Here is a 23,134-nt window from a genome sequence, read left to right as displayed (position 1 = left end):
CGTTTTTTCACTTTTAAAAATTAATGATATCGATGAACGATGTTAACGATTTCACCAACGATCATGAACGGTTTCATTAACGATGAACGATATTTGACAGTATTAAAATGATGAAGAATTCAAATGCCAATGATTGGTCCAAGTGTTCTTGAGGGGTGTATACTGGGCAGATGTTTCAAGAATGTTGGGATGGGCTACCATGAGGGAATAAAAGCCTGGGGACATTTTAAAACTCTGCATTTCTTGCTCTGTGGTTAGTTTGGTTTGGTTTATACCTGCTGAACGTTGTTGCATTGCTAATTTGCTCGGCTTTGTTTTTGGCTATTGTATCATGGATGCCAATCGTCAGCGAATGATTGTGGCGGACGCAGGAGTCGTGATCTTGTCTGAGAGGGAGAGGGCAGAGAGGAGGAGAAGGTCTCGCTCCTGTTGGACAAAGGAGTGACTGCTGTGGAGGAATACCATGTCCCATTTGCCTCGGTTTATGGAGATATGCAAGAATAATCCGGGCGACTACCGGAATTTCTTGCGGATGGACGAGGTGACGTTTCAGGAGTTGCTGCGCCTTGTGACCCCTGTTATCCAGAGACAGGATACCAACATGAAGAGAGCGACATCGGCTGAGGAGAGGCTGGTGGCTACCCTGTGCTTTCTAGTTACCGGAAGATCCTTGGATGATCTGAAATTCTGCACCTTGATTTCACCACAGGCTTTGCGTGTCCTCTTCCCCGAGACGTGTAAGGCCATATTCAAGGCCCTCAAGTCTGAGTATTTAAAGGTAATATCATTTTGCACTATGATATATATATATGCATTCAATGAGACACTGCACATTAGGTGCACTGATACCGCTTCTCCCTCACGTATTAATTGTGGTCTGACCGGTAAATGACAGGGGCGCTCTGCGCCCATCATTATCGGCGCAATCTACAAGATAGCATTGCAGATAGCCCAAACTATGTACGAATGCTCAGTTCGCCTGACCCTAGCAGTGCCACTGTAATGCTTCCTGCTTTGCCTCGAGGAAAAGTTGGAAATAGTCACGATGAGATGTATTAACAGGTCATCATGCTGAAGCAGGGCAGTGCTAACTTCCCCCTCCGGCAATCCCTGATAGAGATCACAGCGCATCAGTCTAGTGGTGATGAGCTGTGTTTCTTTACCTGCCACCTCCACTGACCATGTTTGAAATTTAGCAAAGATCACAAGGTAACCTGAACGTTCATGCATAGCACTTAGCAATCAACTGCTATATTGTACATAGTAGCAGCCCCGCCATTTACTGCCCAACACCCCAATTATACATGGGGGTGAAGCAGTATCTGTCCACATAACAGTTGCTGCTGCAGCTTCATCAGGTAATAATACATCTCCACCTTTGTATTAGAACTCAGGAGCACTATTTAAACACCCAGTTTAAAAAAAAAAAGTCCTTAAATGTGATGATTTAATAAAAATTAGTGTGTAAAACATTATAACTTTATTTCTTTCTATTTTCAGTTTCCTTCTACAGTCACAGAATGGCAGGGCATCGCTAGTGAATTCGAAAGGAAATGGAACTTCCCTCACTGTGCTGGTGCCATTGATGGCAAGCATGTGAGAATAAACCAGCAACAATGGTTTGTTGTACTACAACTTTAAAGGCTATTTTAGCATAGTCCTTATGGCAATAGTTACAGTCAATTATGAGTTTTTATTTGTGGACGTTGGGAAGAACAGACGCGCCTCAGATGGTGGATCTTTTAAAAACAGGTTTTGTTACGAACGGATGGTAAAGAAAACCCTAAATCTCCAATCGCCAGATCAATGTATTCATGGGCGGAGTTATGTCTTTGTTATGGATGAGGCTTTCACTTTACACAAATATGTCTTAAAAGCTTATGCCCAAAGGACATGGACGACCGAAAGGCGTATATTTAATTACAGGCTGTCCAGAGCACGACAGACAGTGGAAAAATGCATTCAGGAACCTCAGCAACAGATTTAGGGTATTTCATACAGCAATATACGAGGATTGATAAAAATTAATTGGGCGATGCTTGCCTCATGTGTTCTGCACAATTTATTATTGAGGACCACCCAAAGGTAAGCGAGATTTCCATCGGAGATTTTTACCAGAACCTGTAGCTCAAAACTGGCCCTCTCAATCGGCCGCCAGTTCCACATGCTGGCTCAGCAAGGGCAAAGGAAGTCAGAAATCTGTACCTTGCATATTTCAATGGTGAAGGTGCCATTTCCTAATTGTTAAAAATAAAAAAAATCCTAATCAGTTCTGTTGAAAATTACTAAAAAAAAAAAAAAAATTCAGAAAAAAAATAAATTTTTGGTTTGTTTTCATGTGTCAATAGGTATTTTGGTTTAACTGAATACAAAATTAAGAAATGTATGACTATTGAAGAAATTCATATTAGATTATAAATTCAATGTTTAAAATTTGACTATAAAATGGTTGTATCTTCATTAATGCATAGGTCATTAAACAATGCTTTTAGTTTTGTAAGGCCTCTAGTCCTGGGGGTGAGCAATAAGCAGACCTCCAGCTGTTACACTAAATATCCCAGCATGCCTTCCAATAGTTTTAGCATGGTCAATTAGAAAAACTGACAGGGCATGCTGGGATGTGTAGTGCTACAACAACTGGGGGGCTGCTTATTGCCCACCCCTACTCCAGGTGGACAACACAGAACTACAGGAGAGCCTGACTTCAGGTGGTAGGTACCCCAAACCACCTCTTCCTGCCACACAACAACCCTCCTTCAGTGTTGTGCAAATACCAACTCCCTGGGTGTTTTACCCTAATCGCCACCTAGGTATGGTGGCTTTACACCCCCCACAATAGACACATACTTTCACAAATCATTCCACGGTCGAAATACACTACTAGATAGTAGGGGTGTGCATCGGCCACTTTTCGTGTTTTGTGTTTTGGTTTTGGATCTGGATCTTTCTTCGTGTTTTGGATCTGGATTGGTTTTGCCAAAACCACCCTTCCGTGTTTTGGGTTCTGGGTTTTGTGTTTTGGATCTGTATTTTTTTGAAAAAAAGCATAAAAACAGCTAAAATCACAGAATTTGTAGGTTTTTCTGCTCCTATGCTATTATTAACCTCAATAACCTTAATTTCCACTCATTTCCAGTCTATTCTGAACACCTCACACCTCACAATAGTGTTTTTATGTCCAAAAGGTTGCACCGAGGTAGCTGGATGACTATGCTAAGCGACACGAGTGGGCGGCACAAACACGTGACCCATCTAGGAGTGACACTGCAGTGGCAGGCAGGATGGCAGTTAGAAAAACTAGGCCCCAAACTGTACATAATGCAAAGAAAAAAAGAGGTGCAAGATGGAATTGTCCTTGGGCCCTCCCACCCACCCTTATGTTGTATAAACAGGACATGCACACTTTAACAAATCAATCATTTCAGCGCCAGGGTCTGCCACACAACTGTGGCTGAAATGATTGGTTCGTTTGGGCCCCCACAAAACAAGCTGGCAATTAATGTGTCCCTGCACAAACTGGCTCTACGGAGGCAAGATGTCATCCTCATCCTCCTCATCCACCGATTCCTCACCCTCTTCAGTGTGTACATCCTCATCCTCACAAAGTATTAACTCGTCCCCACTTGAATCCACCACCACAGGTCCCTCTGTACCTTCTGGAGGCTGGTCTCCCTGGAAGAGCTGATAATTCATTTTGATGAACATCATCTTCTCCACATTCTGTGGAAGCAACCTCCTACGCCTTTCGCTGACAAGGTTCCCGGCTGCACTAAACACTCTTTCGGAGTACACACTGGAGGGGGGGCAACTCAGGTAAAATAGAGCCAGTTTGTACAGGGGCCTCCAAATTGCCTCTTTTTCCTGCCAGTACAGGTATGGACTGTCTGACATGCCTACTTGGATGCTGTCACCGATGTAATCCTCCACCATTCTGTCAATGGTGACAGTATCATATGCAGTGACAGTAGACATGTCAGAAATTGTTGCCAGGTCCTTCAGTCCGGACCAGATGTCCAAACTTGGTCCTGCCTGCCCTGCATCACCGCCAGCGGGTTGCTTAGGATACCTAAGTTTTTTCCTGGCAGCCCCAGTTGCGGGAGAAAATGAAGAAGGAGCCGTTGACGTGTCACGTTCCGCTTCAGCTGACAGTGTGTTCACCAGCAGGTCTTTGCACCTCTGCAGGCTTGTGTCGGCCGGAAAGAGAGACACCACATAGGCTTTAAACCTAGGATCGAGCACGGTGGCCAAAATGTAGTGGTCTGATTTCAACAGATTGACCACCCTGGAATCCTGGCAAAGCGAATGAAGGGCTTCATCCACAAGTCCCACATGCCGAGCGGAATCGCTCCGTCTTAGCTCCTCCTTCACTTTCTCCAGCTGCTTCTGCAAAAGCCTGATGAGGGGAATGACCTGACTCAAGCTGGCAGTGTCTGAACTGACTTCACGTGTGGCAAGTTCGAAGGGCTGAAGAACCTTGCACAACACGGAAATCATTCTCCACTGCGCTTGAGTCAGGTGCATACCCCCTCCTTTGCCTATGTCATAGGTGGATGTATAGGCTTGTATGGCCTTTTGCTGCTCCTCCATCCTCTGAAGCATATAGAGGGTTGAGTTCCACCGCGTCACAACCTCTTGCTTCAGGTGATGGCGGGGCAGGTTCAAGAGTGTTTGCTGGCGCTCCAGTCTTCGGCACGCAGTCGCTGAATGGCGAAAGTGGCCAGAAATTTTTCGGGCCACCCAAAGCGTCTCCTGCACGCCCCTGTCGCTTTTCAGAAAATTCTGCACCACCAAGTTTATTGTGTGAGCAAAACATGGGACGTGCTGGAATTTGCCCAGATGTAATGCCCGCACAATATTGGTGGCGTTGTCAGATATCACAAATCCCCAGGAGAGTCTAAGTGGGGTAAGCCACTGGGCGATGATTTCCCTCAGTTTCTCTAAGAGGTTGTCGGCGGTGTGCCTCTTACTGAAACCGGTGATACACAGCGTAGCCTGCCTTGTAACGAGCTGGCGTTTCTGAGATGCTGCTACTGGTGACGCTGCTGCTGTTGCTGCGTAAGGTGATACATCTACCCAGTGGGCTGTCACAGTCATATAGTCCTTAGTCTGCCCTGTTCCACTTGTCCACATGTCCGTGGTTAAGTGGACATTGTGTACAACGGCATTTTTCAGGACACTGAGGACACTTTTTCTGACGTTTCTGTACAGTCTCGGTATCGCCTGCCTAGTGAAGTGGAATCTAGACGGGATTTGGAACCGGGGACACACTACCTCCATCAATTGTCTAAATCCCACTGCACTAATGGCGGATACCGGACGCACGTCTAACACCAACATAGCAGTCAAGGCCTCAGTTATACGTTTTGCTTCAGGATGACTGCTGTCGTACTTCATCCTCCTCGCTAAGGACTGTTGGAGGGTCAATTGTTTAGTAAAAGTAGTGGTGTTCCTACTTCCTCTCTGGGATGATGAACGACTCCCAGCAGCAGCAGCAACAGCAGCAGCGGCAGCAGTAGGCGTAGCAATGCAGGATCCTCCGGAGGAATCCCGGATAGGAGAGTCAGTCATGCCAGTGATATGGCCTGCAGGACTACTTCCGATCCTGACTAAGGAGGAAATTGACGAGGAGGGAGTTGACGGTGTGGTTTGCAGGCGCTTGGATACAACAGGACAACGGGATTTAGGTGTCCCTGGACTGCTTACGGTCTGAGCCAAAGTTTCTGAACTTGACAGTAACTTTTTATGAACGCGCTGCAGGTGCCGTATAAGGGAGGATGTTCCTAGGTGGTTGACGTCCCTACCCCTACTTATTTCACCTTTACATATGGTACATATGGCAAGACAGTTGTTGTCCGGATTTGGATAGAAATATTGCCAGACCAAAGAGGTGGAATGTTTGGTCTTCTGCCCAGGCATGACCGTGATGGGCTTTTTCATCCCACGGACAACAACTGTCTCCCCCGGAGCCTGATTTAAACAAACCACATCACCATCAGAATCCTCCTCGCCAACTTCCTCCTCAGCGCCAGCTACACCAGTATCCTCATCCTGTTGTACTTCAACAGTGACATCTTCAATTTGCATATCAGCAAGTGGACTGTGGGTGCTCCTTTCAGCACTTGCAGGGGGCGTGCAAATGGTGGAAAGAGCCACCTCTTCCCGTCCAGTGCTGGGAAGGTCAGGCATCGCAACCACCACCACACTTGGACTCTCTTTGGGGATTTGTGATATCTTCTTAGAAAGCACAGTTCTTCGCTGTGCTTTTGCCAGCTTAACTCTTTTGATTTTTTTAGTGGGAGGAGTGCTTCCATCGTCATGTGAAGCTGAACCACTAGTCATGAACATACTAGGGATCGACCTTAGCCGTTCCTTGCCACTCCGTGTCGTAAATGGCATATTGGCAAGTTTACGTTTCTCTTCAGCTGATTTAAATGTCTTTTTCAAGGTCATTTTCCTGAACTTTGCCATTTGGGATTGTATGTGCCCTCTACTATGACATTGGGCATCGGCCTTGGCAGACGACGTTGATGGCATGTTATCGTCTATGTCATGACTAGTGGCAGCAGCTTCAGCACTAGGAGGAAGTGGTTCTTGATCTTTCTCTATTTTATTTTTATCGGAGAAAGTTTGGTCCTCCATTTATGTTATATCGATTTGATATATACGTGCGGCTAAACACAGAAAATAAATTTTTTTTTGGTTCGGACTGGAGTGTACTTTGTGGGTTACAGCACCCTTTAACGGTCAAGCCAGCCGGCCCTTTACTTATGACACAGGCGCACGCTTGGCACTACTTTGTTGATGCACGTGCGGCTACTGCGCACACAATTCACAAACACAGAAAATAATTTTTTTTTGGTTTGGACTGGAGTGTACTTTCGGGGGTTACAGCACCCTTTAACGGTCAAGCCAGCCGGCCCTTTACTTATGACACAGGCGCACGCTTGGCACTACTTTGTTGATGCACGTGCGGCTACTGCGCACACAATTCACAAACACAGAAAATAATTTTTTTTTAGGTTTGGACTGGAGTGTACTTTCGGGAGTTACAGCACCCTTAACGGTCAAGCCAGCCGGCCCTTTACTTATGACACAGGCGCACGCTTGGCACTACTTTGTTGATGCACGTGCGGCTACTGCGCACACAATTCACAAACACAGAAAATAATTTTTTTTTGGTTTGGACTGGAGTGTACTTTCAGGGGTTACAGCACCCTTTAACGGTCAAGCCAGCCGGCCCTTTACTTATGACACAGGCGCACGCTTGGCACTACTTTGTTGATGCACGTGCGGCTACTGCGCACACAATTCACAAACACAGAAAATAATTTTTTTTTGGTTTGGACTGGAGTGTACTTTCGGGGGTTACAGCACCCTTTAACGGTCAAGCCAGCTGGCCCTTTACTTATGACACAGGCGCACTCTTGGCACTACTTTGTTGATGCACGTGCGGCTACTGCGCAAACAATTCACAAACACAGAAAATAATTTTTTTTTAGGTTTGGACTGGAGTGTACTTTCGGGGGTTACAGCACCCTTAACGGTCAAGCCAGCCGGCCCTTTACTTATGACACAGGCGCACGCTTGGCACTACTTTGTTGATGCACGTGCGGCTACTGCGCACACAATTCACAACCACAGAAAATAATTTTTTTTTGGTTTGGACTGGAGTGTACTTTCGGGGGTTACAGCACCCTTTAACGGTCAAGCCAGCCGGCCCTTTACTTATGACACAGGCGCACGCTTGGCACTACTTTGTTGATGCACGTGCGGCTACTGCGCACACAATTCACAAACACAGAAAATAATTTTTTTTTAGGTTTGGACTGGAGTGTACTTTCGGGGGTTACAGCACCCTTAACGGTCAAGCCAGCCGGCCCTTTACTTATGACACAGGCGCACGCTTGGCACTACTTTGTTGATGCACGTGCGGCTACTGCGCACACAATTCACAAACACAGAAAATAATTTTTTTTTTGGTTTGGACTGGAGTGTACTTTCGGGGGTTACAGCACCCTTAACGGTCAAGCCAGCCGGCCCTTTACTTATGACACAGGCGCACGCTTGGCACTACTTTGTTGATGCACGTGCGGCTACTGCGCACACAATTCACAAACACAGAAAATAATTTTTTTTTTGGTTTGGACTGGAGTGTACTTTCGGGGGTTACAGCACCCTTAACGGTCAAGCCAGCCGGCCCTTTACTTATGACACAGGCGAACGCTTGACACTACTTTGTTGATGCACGTGCGGCTACTGCGCACACAATTCACAAACACAGAAAATAATTTTTTTTTGGTTTGGACTGGAGTGTACTTTCAGGGGTTACAGCACCCTTTAACGGTCAAGCCAGCCGGCCCTTTACTTATGACACAGGCGCACGCTTGGCACTACTTTGTTGATGCACGTGCGGCTACTGCGCACACAATTCACAAACACAGAAAATAATTTTTTTTTGGTTTGGACTGGAGTGTACTTTCGGGGGTTACAGCACCCTTTAACGGTCAAGCCAGCCGGCCCTTTACTTATGACACAGGGGCACTCTTGGCACTACTTTGTTGATGCACGTGCGGCTACTGCGCACACAATTCACAAACACAGAAAATAATTTTTTTTTAGGTTTGGACTGGAGTGTACTTTCGGGGGTTACAGCACCCTTAACGGTCAAGCCAGCCGGCCCTTTACTTATGACACAGGCGCACGCTTGGCACTACTTTGTTGATGCACGTGCGGCTACTGCGCACACAATTCACAAACACAGAAAATAATTTTTTTTTAGGTTTGGACTGGAGTGTACTTTCGGGGGTTACAGCACCCTTAACGGTCAAGCCAGCCGGCCCTTTACTTATGACACAGGCGCACGCTTGGCACTACTTTGTTGATGCACGTGCGGCTACTGCGCACACAATTCACAAACACAGAAAATAATTTTTTTTTTGGTTTGGACTGGAGTGTACTTTCGGGGGTTACAGCACCCTTAACGGTCAAGCCAGCCGGCCCTTTACTTATGACACAGGCGCACGCTTGGCACTACTTTGTTGATGCACGTGCGGCTACTGCGCACACAATTCACAAACACAGAAAATATATTATTTTTTTAGCACTTGGGGGGAGCACCCCTGATGGACAGAGCACCCCCTGGACAACACTACAGCACCCCTTTAGGACTGGGACACTGCACAGGACTTTGGAACTGACTGCACAACACAGTCCAGCCAGCCCCTATGGACTTTGAAGTAGTGGACACAGCCCCTATTAACAACAGCAGCACAGCACAACACAGCCAGCCCCTATGGACTTTGAAGTAGTGGACAACAGCAGCACTACACTACACTACACTACACAGCACTAACTCCCACCCTCCCTCTTCACTGTCCACAGCCGAGTGAGAAAATGGCGCCGACGCGGGTACCTTATATAGGATCCAAAACCCGCGAGACTCGGAAGGCGGGATGATGACGTTTTGCCTCGATGTCAGATCCGAGTCAGGCGGGAAAAGTCGAGCCTGACTCGGATCGGACTCGGATCGGGGGGGCTCGGGGGGGTTCGGATTTCAGAAATCCGAACCCGCTCACCCCTACTAGATAGTAGAAAGAAAGTACGATTACAGCATTGTAATCGTACAGTTGGTCCTCAGCCCCTGTACTGCCGACATTGAGTAATATATCGTTCAGTGCAGGCACCCTCACTCATCCCCAACCTGGCCAATCTGTTGTTAGCAGCAGATTGTTCTGGTGATGATTGATGTCAGAGAACCACCAGCAGGAGCATACATTGCTGGTCATTTTTTACATTAAACTTCCAGAATTATGCACTAATGAGCATTTTAACGAAGACATTATGGTTCAATCGCTCATTAATATCAAGAGGATACATGTGCCCTGGTCTTAACCTTTTTGACCCCCCCCCAAAAATTTTTTTTTTTTTTTTTTTTTTTAAATATACACCAAAAGTAAAGACCATTTGGAGTTTTTGATTTTCATATAATTTGTACTGCATAGTATTGCCTTCAGTTCTGTGGGCAAAAACTATAGTATCTTAGTCTGCAAGTTCTGGAATGAAGACTTGATGGTGTGACCAGCTAGGTGCCCCTAGTGTGAACTGGCTATGATGAATATATCAAGCTTCCACATCACAGACTCCATACAAGATCAACTCCCCCAGCCCACCCCCCCTACTAACGCACCTATGGCTACACTATGGGAGGTTCCCATCAGTACTGTAATGAAATAAAATAAAAAAATTCCTACTGTGCAAGGATACCCCAATAGGTTCACACCCTGGAACAGTTACAGTACAAGCTCAACATACAGAAGGTATCCTCATCAACTGGCTCTTGTCATAGCAAGGCGACTGGCACAGAGCATATTTGGATAGTGTGAACCCAAGTCTCAAAGCCAGGAGCAACAAAACTACATTTCTAGCTCGCATTTACAATATGTATCTATTTCTGTGCAATGGACTAAAATAAAAAGGGGCAATAGGATGCAGTGGTCGCAGCTTCTTCTCACGCCAAGTTCTGTTGTGCTTCATCTGTGACAGTTTTAAAACTAGTTCCTGTACAGTTAAAGTCACAGCCCAGTATTTGTAGTACACCAACTGGGTGTTTTGCTACATTTGTGATGTGACCATGATCCTCTGAGCAGCTGAAGTGCTCTGGGAGTCTTGTGCAGTATGACATATGGACGCTAGGCGTACTTGCCTACCCTCCCGATTTGGTCGGGAGCCCCCCGAAAATCGGGTACCGCTCCCGACCTCCCAGGATGGCAGGCAAGTCTCCAGGCTGCCGCCGGCCCCTCCTGTCCCACCGCAAGTCTCCCGGCAGCGAAGGGGGGCGGTGACGCGATTCACGTCATTTTGGCACCGCCCCCCGCTTCACACTGCCTGCAATATCGGCAGTGTGTAGCGGGGCAGGGCCAAAATGACACGAATTGCGTGGCTCCGCCCCGCCCGCAAAAACTTCCCATCTTGCCGGCCCTGCCCCCATCTGCTGCCAGTAATAAATAACCTGTGCACCAACTAGAAGATCTGGAAAACATGCACTATTAGAGATGCACTGCTATAGAGCCCAATATGTACATATACAGTATGTCCAGGGCAGTGCTAGGTTCTTCTGCTGCTCCTCCAGGCTCCTGGATTTGCGCCCACATCTAAAATATATACATTCAGCTCAGGCAGGATGGCCCTACTGCCGCATCTAATGGTTTATTGTGATCACTGGTCCTGTATATGCTGGAATTATTACACAATATACATTGTATGCTGCTTATTAAAGCTGGTTAAGTACCAATTCTGCCCTCTTCATTGACAAGCCCAACTAGCTCTAAAATTAAGCATTTGGAAACCCCCCTCTGGAAATCCTGCGTTTGCCACTGTAAGTGATTTTAAATAACCTTCTTTAGTATTCAATTAGACAAGTCATCTAGAGTTTCCCTTTAGACACGGCTGATTATACAAAGTAGCTCATGTCAAGCCTGAAGAGGAAGCCCCCACCCCACATTAGTGCCATGATAATTCGTCCCTACATATGATGGAAAGCTCCAAGATCTGTTGGTATCACACCTGCAGCTGATCAGGACACCGAGAAGAGACTACAGAGTCCCAAACACATCCTACAAGTTACTGGAACCATCTGAACAGTGAACCATTGTCAAATATGGTGGACAGTGGGCAGGGGACCATATGCAGCCTCTGTTTGGGCCCTCTCCATCGGCGGCTCAGCGGCACTAAGCGCTGTAGAATCTGGCTTCATGCCAGAATCTACTGATCATGCACGGATCTCCAGGAAAATGGTGCCCGCTTTCCAGGGGACATCTTTTCTGCACAAAGTGCAGATCCCTGGGAAAATGTCCCCCGCCATTTTTCCCAGTGAGTGCTTGCTGCTCTGCAGCACCAATCCGGCACTGTGGAGCAGCATTTCGGGAATCAGCGGAGAGGGAAGTATAATTACCTATGGGTGCAGGGTGTGTGGTGTGGTCCCCCCTGGACCCATGTGCCCTGCACACATTATAAAGATGCCTATGACAGTGGGGGTCAGATTGATGACTGCATCCACAGGCATCAGTCTACAGTCACCCTCCATTACCCAAAATAAATTAGCTGCATCAGTGTGTTGTGGCCTTGCTCTAAACACAGCTATACAAGGAGGAGGTGTACAGTTTAGAAAATAATTTTATTTGATAGCCGGACACATGTACTTATTTCAGTACAAAACATGATCAAGTAACGCTCAGCATTGATTTAGTCTTCAAGCATCATACAGGTGGTTAGACACCAAGGTGACAGGAGCCATGTTATTGAAGACCTCACACTCTGGATACAGCAGACCATTCCTCCTCTTCCCTCTAGCTGGAGATCAGGTTAGCAGCAACTGCACTGAGGAACTTGTCACAGGCCGCCCGGTCTGCATCAGGGAAGTGTTTGACAATGACCTCTAGGAGGCAGTCACACATCAGCTGGGGAGAAGAAGAGTATTAGCTCCATTTAGTATAAAGCCATCCATGAACATATTGTGCTGCACATACAGAAATATTGTGGAGGTAACTTATAGCTAGACCAATCAGGATTTTACTTATTTCTCAGGTGTTTGAGGAAACAGAAGCAATTTTAAGACCACATGGTTTTGCCATAGCTGCTGACCTCTGATCTGTTACCGATATTGGTGAAGGCTAATACGAAGATGGTTTTATAGTCTCCATGTTTTAAAGGCAACAGGTCTACTCAGCTTGTCCTACCATTCCCAACATTACCTACTAACAGGTACCAACTGAGATGCAGATTGAGCTTTAGGAGGTCACCAGGCATAAGACACTAAAGCATTCACTGCTGATTCAAATCTATTGTTTAAGATATACTGTAACATAGCAGCCTGGTCACATTAGCTCAGTGACTAACTTATCAGAACCACTGCTTCCTTGTGAAATGGTTATAGAGCAATACGTCTGGACTTTCCAGTGAATTCCAACCAGTTAGACAGTACAAATATCCAGCTATGCATCTTATGTTGTAGCTGCTATAATGGCAATCTAGGTATACTGTATATTGGGTCATAGGAGTTACACTAAGAAATGATGTAGGACAATTACCACCAGCTGCCTGAGGGAAGTGCTAGTAGCCATCTTAATAGGTAGCCAACAGCACTTGGCCCTCCAATTTGCTAATAGGAAGAGTCTACTTGCATCTTGAACTAGTAGCCAAAGCCCACTAGGTTGATTGAGGTCTTTATTGGGACATAGGGTTAACTATAACAAAGGAATCGTTATTTATGAAAGTTTTGATGGCACCATTCTATCTTTGTGACATAACCCAGTTCCATGACTACAGAATGCCATCCACAGCAGCATTTATGGTTTACACTTGTGATAACTTTGGGTAGTCAGTAGGTTATGTTCAGCTCTGTCAACATGGGTTTGGTATTGTAGGAAATAATTCCTGTTGCATATAAACGAGAGCTCCCAGCTCCACTGTGCATATACTCCATAAGTATGAATCTGTAGCAGAGACCTGGTAATCACATCTATCAGGCTTCCTGTACAGGCAATGTTCCTTTACATATTATCATATTATACAGGTCACATGCTCACCTTGATTGTATCTACAGTCAGTTTCAGCTTGTTTGTGTGCATGTCTCGGAGGCTGGACAGGTTCCCTGCAAGGTCTCCCAGGTTCTTCAGGGCTTCTACACATGCACCAATGATCTTCCCTCCCTGGGTGTGTAGATACTTGGAGCCAGGACTCAGGTCATTGTCACCAAAATGGGACTTGGTCTCAGGGTGGTTCTGGAAGAGTCTGAGAGAAGATCAGTAGTTACATTGTAGAGGTTACATAAAGCCAGAATGTAAATCCTTACAGCCCCTGATTTATGGGAAGAGACAGCCTAAGACTGAGGTGTGGGGATCTGTACCTCCTATTCTTACATAGAGTAATGATCCTGTTCTCCAAATGAGAGCTGATCCATTACACTTTATATATGGCTAGTACAGCACCGTGTGACAGTCATTCTATTCTGTGCCCCCAGCAATATATCACCTCTGATGGGGACTGTATGCATTAGAAGATGGGTATATACTATTATACAGGGGTCAGCCTCAGTGGAGCTAGAATTATATGGTATATTACATAATATAAATATATTACACAGTGTATCACAGCTACTGTAAACTGCACTAGTCAAATAGTGAAATAGCCAGGTCCTAAATAATTTTACAAGACAGAATATACATATTAGCCATGTATCATTAGAACACAGCCATCATAGTCTTGGAACGAGCTGTACAAATGAGACATTTTAATTAACTTTGGGTTAAATGATTTCAGCTGGATATTAAAGGGCCCCCTACACAGTGCGATAATGCAGGTGATCCGACTGATTATAGCAGGCAAATCGCACCAGTCAGATCACCTGCTTTATCGCACAGTGTATGGCCCAGATGTTGGACTGAGCGCGCTCACATGGGGTCGTACATTGCACCCCCTGATCTTTCTGCAGGACCATTCGATCAGGGGATGTGTGGCTAAGGGGAGGGATGCAGGAGAGATCTCTATACAGCTCCCTCCCTCTGACATGCTGTTTAATACAGAGGATACAGGATTTCTCCAGTTGAAACCAGGACATTCCATATACATGCTATTGCACTGAAGTAGTTTTGAACACAATATGCACACAAGTTAGTCAAAAGTGTATAAGCCACATACATCACCAATAATTAACCCTTACAGATTTCTGTTCTCTTACATCAGATTCATGAAACTCAATATATTAACATCCCATCGCCAACACTTCTGAGCACTGTCACATGGACAAGATACCCATAATACTGAGTGTAGGCTCCAGTTACTGCCCAGAAACAGGCCCCACCATAGACACAATGCTTACTAAGAGGCACCCAGGAGAGACAGGTAAGTGACACCATATGACTGCAGGAGCCAGTGATGGGTTATACCTACAGCTCATGGAGCAATATGTCCTTATTCCCTGAGTGACAGATTTCTGTCTTAGGGGTCTATTTACCAAGCAGTGTTAGGAGACAGCGAAATGTGATAAGGTGCCAGCCAATCAGCTCCCAACTGCCATCTCACAGGCTGTGTTTGAAAAATGACAGTTGGGAGCTGATTGGCTGGTACCTTATCACATTTCACTCTGTCTCCGAACACTGCTTACTAACTAGACCCCTAAGTATTAACTGTCATTTTTCAAACACAGCCTGTGAGATGACAGTTGGGAGCCGATTGGCTGGCACCTTATTACTTTCTTATCTCCTTTCACTTTGTCTCCTAACACTGCTTAATAAATAGACCCCTTAATATCTACACAGATACTTGGAGGATCCATCATGTTTTAGCTATAGAATATTTTGTAATGAATTGTGCACAGATGTAAAAAGACCAGAGTACCAGATGCTACTACCACCCCTAGCCAGAATACATTAGAACAGGAATGTAGAAAAAAAAAAAAAAGCTGACAGTGATAAATTCCAGCTTGAAAAAGAGGAACTGATTAAAAACCAGGACACAGAACCCTATAGTGGTCTCACCTGTCCATAGCCTCACACCCCAACTCCTCAGATTTAAGGGCAACCTTCTCAAACAGAGAGTCCATAGCAGCCTTCTCACTGTCTGACAGAACCATCCTGTTACCTGGTGACCTCTCTTCCTTAGCTCAGTGCCCACAGACTACAGAGCTCAGCCTGCACTAATAACCAGGGCTCTAGGAGCACCTTTATATAGGCACACATGGGTCATTAGGGGACCATGTGACTGACACACCTGTGCTCATGCAGGATCTCCTTAATACCTGTCCTGATTGAGAATCCTAGGACTGGAGCCTTATGCCGGCCATACATAGTGCGATTTGTTGTTGGTAAGATGTGTTGTACGATTTCCCTTGAAATTCCTCATATGATGTGGTCATAGGGTGTACAATTGATCATTAAGATCATACGATAAGATGCATACATGTGCACATTGTACACAATAGATCGTAATCAAAAGCTGCATACACACGTAAAGATTTTCTGTCCAACCATCCAACTAGTTGATTGGTTGGAATGAAAATCTGGTAACGTATGGGAGTAACTGATGATCAGCAATTTTCTCCTAAATGCCAGAAAACAGATGAAAATGGTCGTCAGCATCGTAAACACACAGAATCAACACACGATGTGCACGATCAATTGTTACGATTGATCAAAATCGTCCACATTGTGCAAAAAAACGCGCCGTCTATGGGCTGTTTAAGACTAGTGATTAGATCAGGGAATACCAACTCCAATCCTCAAACACCATCAACGTGTTTTCATGATTTCTTTAATGATGACCAGGTGAGTGGATCTTTTATACTGGGTCAGTAATTATCCAAAAAGAACAGAAAGGTGCACAGATCAGAGTAGATGGGGTTAATTGTCTAAAGGAGCAGCTATCTTAAGTGGAAACTGCAATCCACAAAAAAATAGAGATGTGCGCCGACGCCCGTGTGTTGGTTTTGGATCTGGATCTACCCTGGTTTTGGATCTGGATTGGTTTTACCAAAACCTCACCTCTGTGCTTTATTTTCGTGTTTTGGTTTTGGATCTGGATTTTTTCTTAAAAAACCATAAAAACAGCTAAAATCACATAAAATGGGCCTGTTTTTGTACCTACAGTATAATTAACATTCATTTCCAGTCATTTCCAATCAATTTGACCACCTCACAATATTATTTGCTTCATCTAGTTAAGGCCAAAAGGTTGCATCCAGCTAGCTGGCTGATTAAGCTAAGTGACACAGTAAGCGGCACTAACATGTGGGTTAAATACAACAATAGTGCACTTACTGTGACAGCAGTGTCGGCAGAGCGGAGTTGCTGATGGTGTCCTCAGTACATGGAATGGCAGTGCTGCGGTGCTGGCAGTGTCCTCAGTGAAGGGTACCGATGATGTTGGAAGTGTGGGGGTGCCAGCGGTGTCTTTAGTGCAGGTTTGCTGGCTGTGTCGGCAGTGCAGGGGTGCCAGTGGTGTCTTAGTGCAGGTTTGTTGGCTGCGTCGGCAGTGCGAGGGTGCCAACCGTGTCTTAGTGCAGGTTTGCAGGCTGTGTCGGCAGTGCAGAGGTGCCAGCGGTGTCTTAGTGCAGGTTTGCTGACTGTGTCAGCAGTGCAGGGGTGTTCTCAATGCAGGGTGACGGCGGTGTCAGCAGAGCGGGGGTGCCAGCGGTGTCCTCATTGCAGGTTTGCTGACTGTGATGGCAGTGCAGGGGTGCTGGTGGTGTCCTCACTGTGGGAGTGTCGGCAGTGTGGGGGTGCTGGTGCTGTCCTCAGCGTGGGAGTGTCGGCAGTGTGGGGGTCGCTGACGGTGTCCTCAGTACGTTAGGCAGCAGTGCAGGAGTGTCGGCAGTGGTGGTGTCGGCAGCGGCAGATGCTGCCAGTGGGGGTGCCGGCGGTGTCGGCAGCGGGGGGTGCCGGCGGTGGTGGGGGCTAATGGGCGCCATCTACTTTTCTGCTGTTTTCATATGAACAATTGAACAATTTTTCCAACGATTTGAACAATTTTACAAATGATTTGAACGATTTCAGCCTGTATTAAAATGAATGAAATCGACCAAATCTGACTGCAAACACATCAGATGTCAGATATCGTTATCTGACATGCGGGAAGGCGCATCGTTCATCGTTGCAGACACATATGTCAGATTTTCTTTCAGATATGAACGATTTAACAATTTTTAAAATCGTTAACGTTCAAATCTGAAAGAAAATCTGAACGTGTGTATGCACCATAACTTGTACCAAGTTTCCACCAACAACCTGGGTCCGACCAGAGTTTTAGGACATGGCTTCAACCCAGATAAGACCCCGTCTATACCCCTTTCACACCTGAGCTAAAACCCGGGTTATTGCAGGGTCAACCCGGGTAGCTCTTTGGTGTAAAAGGGGAGAGGGTTGGATCGCCGGGTCGAGTGACCCGGCAATCCAACCCAGGTAACTTGCGGGGTTTAACATGGGAGTAACGGAGCGTGCCGCATGCCGGCCGATTGGTCTGGCTTCAGTGGCGCTTTAACCGACAGACGCACGCTTGGCGCTGCTGCTTTGAGGATGCACATACAGTGCACACAATTCACAAACACAGAAGAAAATGTTTTATTTTTGTTGGAGTGCACTTTGGGGGTTACACCACCCTTTAACAGACAGACGCACGCTAGGCGCTGCTGCTTTGAGGATGCAGGTGCGGTTACTGCGCATACATTTCGCACAAAAACACAGAAAAAAAGATTATTTTATTGTTGTTGGAGCGCACTTTGGGAGTTACACCACCCTTTAACAGACAGACGCACGCTAGGCGCTGCTGCTTTGAGGATGCAGGTGCGGCTACTGCGCATACATTTCGCACACAAACATAGAAAAAAAGAAGATTATTTTATTGTTGTTGGAGTGCACTTTGGGGGTTACACCACTCTTTAACAGACAGATGCTTGGAGCTGCTGCTTTGAGGATGCAGGTGCGGCTACAGCCCACACAATTCACAGAGACAGAAAAAAATATATATATATTTTTTGTGGAGCGCACTTTGAGGGTTACACCACCCTTTAACAGACAGACACACGCTTGTTGCTGCTGCTTTGAGAACAGTATCATATGCAGTGACAGTAGACATGTCAGAAATTGTTGGCACGTCCTTCAGTCCAGACCAGATGTCCAAACCGGCCCTTGACTTATGACACAGACGCACGCTTGGCGCTGCTACTGTGTTGATGCACGTGCGGCTACATCGCACACAAGTCGCAAACACAGAAAAAAAATAGTTTTTTATTTTTTGGAGCACTTTGGGGGTTACACCACCCTTTAAGAGATGAGCCAGCCGGCCCTTTACTTATGGAACAGAGGCGCACGCTTGGCGCTGCTCCTTTGTTGATGCACGTGCAGCCACTTTAATGGTCAAGCCAGCCGACCCTTTACTTATGACACAGGCACACGTGTGGCGCTACTTTGTTGATGCACGTGCGGCCACAGTGTACACAATTCACAAACACAGGAAAAAAAAATTTTTTTTGGAGTGCACTTTGGGGGGAGCACCCCTGATGCACAGATCACCCCTGAACAACACTACAGCACCCCTCTAGGACTACAGCCTTTATGGGACACTGCACAACACAGTCCAGCCAGCCCCTATAGACTTTGGAGTGGACACAGCCCCTATGGACAACTGACTGCACAACACAGCCCAGCCAGCCCCTATGGACAACAGCAGCACTACACAGCCCAGCCAGCCCTAGCTCCCACCCTCCCTCTTCACTGTCCACAGCCGGAGTGAGAAATGGCGCCGACGCGGGGACCTTTTATAGAATCCAAAACCCGCGAGATCCGGAAGGTGGGATGATGACGTTTTGCCTCGATTTCAGATCTGAGTCAGGTGGGAAAAGTCGAGCCTGACTCGGATACGCCTCGGATCGAGGGGGTTCGGATTTCAGAAATATGAACCCGCTCATCCCTAACAGAAACCAAGTCCAAGTGAATAAATAAGGATCCCACGGTCTGTATTTTAACTGTGTAATAAATAGTGATCAAGCCACATCAATTTAGGCTTAGTAGATCATATAGTCGGTAATTACTGCTGACAACCTGAGCGTCACTATACACCTAACCTTCCAACTTGAAGTGTCTGCTTTGGAAAGTGATCACGTTGCTGCAGCAGTCCAGGAGATCCTCGAGCCGTTTTACCACCCGCCTGCTATATTACTGCTGGAGCTCCGGTCTATGCGGTAAGAACATTACACGCTACGCAGTTGAATCACTGAGTTTAAACTACCGGCTACATGATCTACAGAGCCTAAATTGATGTTGTTAGATTGCTATTTATTACACAGTTAAAATACAGACCCTGGGATCCTTATTTATTAACCAGGACTTGGGGGAGATGTATTAAGTGCTGAAGCAGCATCAGTGCACGTTATGTGCGCTGATACCGCCTCTCTCCCATGTATGATTGGGGGGCTGGGAGGTAATGACAGGGGTGCTATCTGCCCCTGTCATTATAGGTGCTGCTATCTACAAGATAGCAGCACCGATATGCTGGGCAATGTATGAACGGTCAGTTCGCTTGACCATTCCGCCAGCTGCAGCTATCGCTATCGACAGCTGCAGACTGGCGATGCCCTATCACCACAGCAGGGACAGCAGTGTCCCTGCTGCCAGCTCCAGGGCTGCACGCGGGATCTCTCATTAGTAATGAGATCCTGCACATGCTCAGTGGAGCCGGCCGAGAGTGAGGCACATCACATCAGCAGTAGGCTGATGCGTTGTGATCTCTAACAGGGATCGCCGGAGGGGGGAGTTATCACTCCCCCACTCTGGCTGATGAAATGGTAATACATCTCATCGTTAGTGCTTCCCGCTTTGCCTCGTTAAAGAGGTGAAGCAAGAAGCGTTATAGCGGCACGTTATAATCAGACTTGGATCACTCGGACTCGGATCACTTGTTTAGGTGCGGTAACTTGTTTCTTGGGACCATAATCATTCTGGACATATCCTTTGAGAATTTGGGTCTTTGAAACCACACCAGAATAAATTACCTGCATTTACCTATTCAGCTATCATTCTGATGTATGTACTATAACTGCAACATTGTTATTATGTTTTTTTTAAATCTGCATCTATGTTTAATTTTTTAGTATTTGTATCTGTTGAATAAATGTTAAATGTATGATCTACCAGTGCAATCTTTACATTTTTTCTCCAGAAATTATCCCACTGATTCCACATGCAGAAATCCTGAAAGCATGCCCTGATGGTGGTTCCCGATGTCACACTGATACCCCTTTTACACTAGGCTCAAAATCCCGATTACTGCACGTGAGGGCGCATCAACCAGAGTTTTGTCTAGTGCGAAAAGGACCTTAAAAAAAAAACATTTCGAGGCCACCGGTATTTCAAGCCGGGTAGTTAGCAGTGTGTAACACGGGAGCTACCCGGCTTGAATGTAAGTGCTGCCGGGTCTGACCCTGGTTATGTGATCCAGCGTTCCACCCACCCACATCTGCAGGTCCTGTGTCCTCCTGAACGGCGGAGGACATGAGAAGCCAGGTAAGCACAGCACCGGGGAGGAGAGCAGCAGCCGGTGGTGCTGTAACGTCTGCGGTGCCGGGACCACACAGTATCAGCAGCCACGGCATTGCTGTCCTCACGTGGAGGGGTGAGGCTGGAAAATGGCTCATATACTCGCATCACCTGACTGCAGTGGTGCTACTAGGGGCCAAACACTAAATTATATATATACACATACAGTATGGAGCAGTTATTTCTATAGCACACACACATTCTGCTGCACTTTACATATAGTAAGTGTCCATCTCACTCTGCACCAGTGGAGCTTACAATCTATGGGCCTGATTCATTATCGGTAGCTATTCCGAATGCGGCTGCGATTACGCACGCAGGTCTGCTGCGAAAATATGTCAGTGAATGCAATGCCATTGCACTGCCAGCATAGAGACTCCCACTACCGCTATCTCACATCTGTAATACCGTGCAGCCCTGTGTATACATCGGGAACATCGAGTAACATCGGCCCCTCACTCACAATTACAACAGGTCTGACCTTACTCAGAAATTGCTAACCTGATCGCAGGCAGTGAGTACACCTGTGTATGCCATCGCCGTGGCTAATTTATGCATGGCCAAGTAGCGGTGTTCAAACGGACAGGCACGCCTGCTTTTCTCCGACCACTCCCTTGTCACCATCACCAAATGCTGCAGTGATGTCACTCACTTCACAGTGGCTTTGCATCTCCGCAAGCTATTGCAGAGCAATCGCAATGCTAACTCACGCATGCGCAGTACGCAACAATTGGCCATCTGCATATGCCATCATAGTAGCAATCCATGCTGAATCACAACTTTGAGTTAAAAAAAAAAAAATAAAAAAATTTGTAAAAGGAAAAAATTTGGAGTGATGTATTTTTCAAATAACGTGGATGTATTTGAGAAAATAAACAAAGATTATGCAAGACCTGACCCAGGTTCAGTGTAAATGGAGCCGACCTGGGAATAACCTGGGTCAAAGTGGCAGTGTAAATGGGGTCTGACCTGTGTTGGAACCAAGGCCCTCATTCAGAGCAGCTTGCTGCTGGCGGGCACTCGCTCTGAATGTGGGTGTGGGGGAGTTCTTTCTTTGCAGCTTCCATTCTGAGATGACATTATAAATAGTAAAGATTTGTGGAGTATTTTAAGGTTTCTTTGGTGGCTACATAGCAAATGTTAAAGCACTGTATAGAGCAATAACTTCCTCTCTACAGTACAGTACTCTGCAAGATGGGTATTAAAGGAAAAGGATAGTTGTGTTTTCTCCATCAACCCTTTGCTGAACAGGGCAAATTACTTAAACAATAGGTTCCACATTGTTTAATTATTTCATTGCTGAATAGAGCCCATTGCATGATTAACTGGGTATCTGAAGAGGGAAATGAACCATGAATTTTATAGACCACAAATATAGGTGTTAATGTATCAATCAGTGAGAAGCGTCGAGAAAGAGGTCCAGTGGAGAAGTTGCCCATAGCAGCCTATCAGCTTTGAAGTAGCATTTATCAATTACAGTCTATAAAATAGGTAGGAGCTGGTCACCATGGGCAACATCTCCACTTTGATACATAAATCCCACAATGGTGGCACAGACTGGCATGTGAGTATAGGCCCTCAGACTATCATTCATGAATGTAATTTTTAAATACCATATTCAACTAGACAAGTCATTCTAGAGTTTCCCTTTAAACATGGCTGATAATAGAGTAGCTCTCATCAGGCCTAAAGGGGAAGCCCCCACCCCACATAATTCCATGAAGAATCATCCCTATACATGATGGAAAGCACCAAGATCTGTTGGCATTACACCTGCAGCTGACCAGGACACCAAGAAGAGACTACAGAGTCCATAATACAGCCTACAGGTTACTGGTACCATCTAAAGAGAGACAACTGTCAAGAATAGTGGACAGCGGGGCAAGAACAATAACCACATCAGCATACGAAGAAGTCTACACTAGTCCTCTGGATGCTTGACCCAAAACAAGTTTGCTGCATCGGTGATGTGGTGTTGCTTTAGGCACGGCTTTGCAAGGAGGAGATCTACAGTTTAGGAAATAATTTTATTTAATAGAAGGACACATACT

The 23,134-nt window shown here is 46.1% G+C and overlaps 1 protein-coding gene across 1 annotated transcript; it reads right to left on the bottom strand.

Annotated features, from left to right (window-relative positions):
• Positions 1-12,153: 12,153 nt before the first annotated feature.
• LOC148532343 (hemoglobin heart muscle subunit alpha-type-like) lies at positions 12,154-15,704 on the bottom strand. The gene is made up of 3 exons (XM_088467980.1): positions 15,534-15,704; positions 13,584-13,788; positions 12,154-12,455 (listed from the first exon to the last, which is right to left on the bottom strand). Exons 1-3 carry the CDS (start codon positions 15,626-15,628, stop codon positions 12,345-12,347), a joined length of 411 nt encoding a protein of 136 aa, XP_088324106.1. The 5' UTR covers positions 15,629-15,704; the 3' UTR covers positions 12,154-12,344.
• Positions 15,705-23,134: the final 7,430 nt, after the last annotated feature.

The sequence above is a fragment of the Taudactylus pleione genome, unplaced genomic scaffold, assembly GCF_031769625.1.
Source record: "Taudactylus pleione unplaced genomic scaffold, aTauple2 ptg000079l, whole genome shotgun sequence".
NCBI classification, from domain to species: Eukaryota; Metazoa; Chordata; class Amphibia; order Anura; family Myobatrachidae; genus Taudactylus; species Taudactylus pleione.
This window is presented reverse-complemented; position numbering and strand designations above follow the sequence as displayed.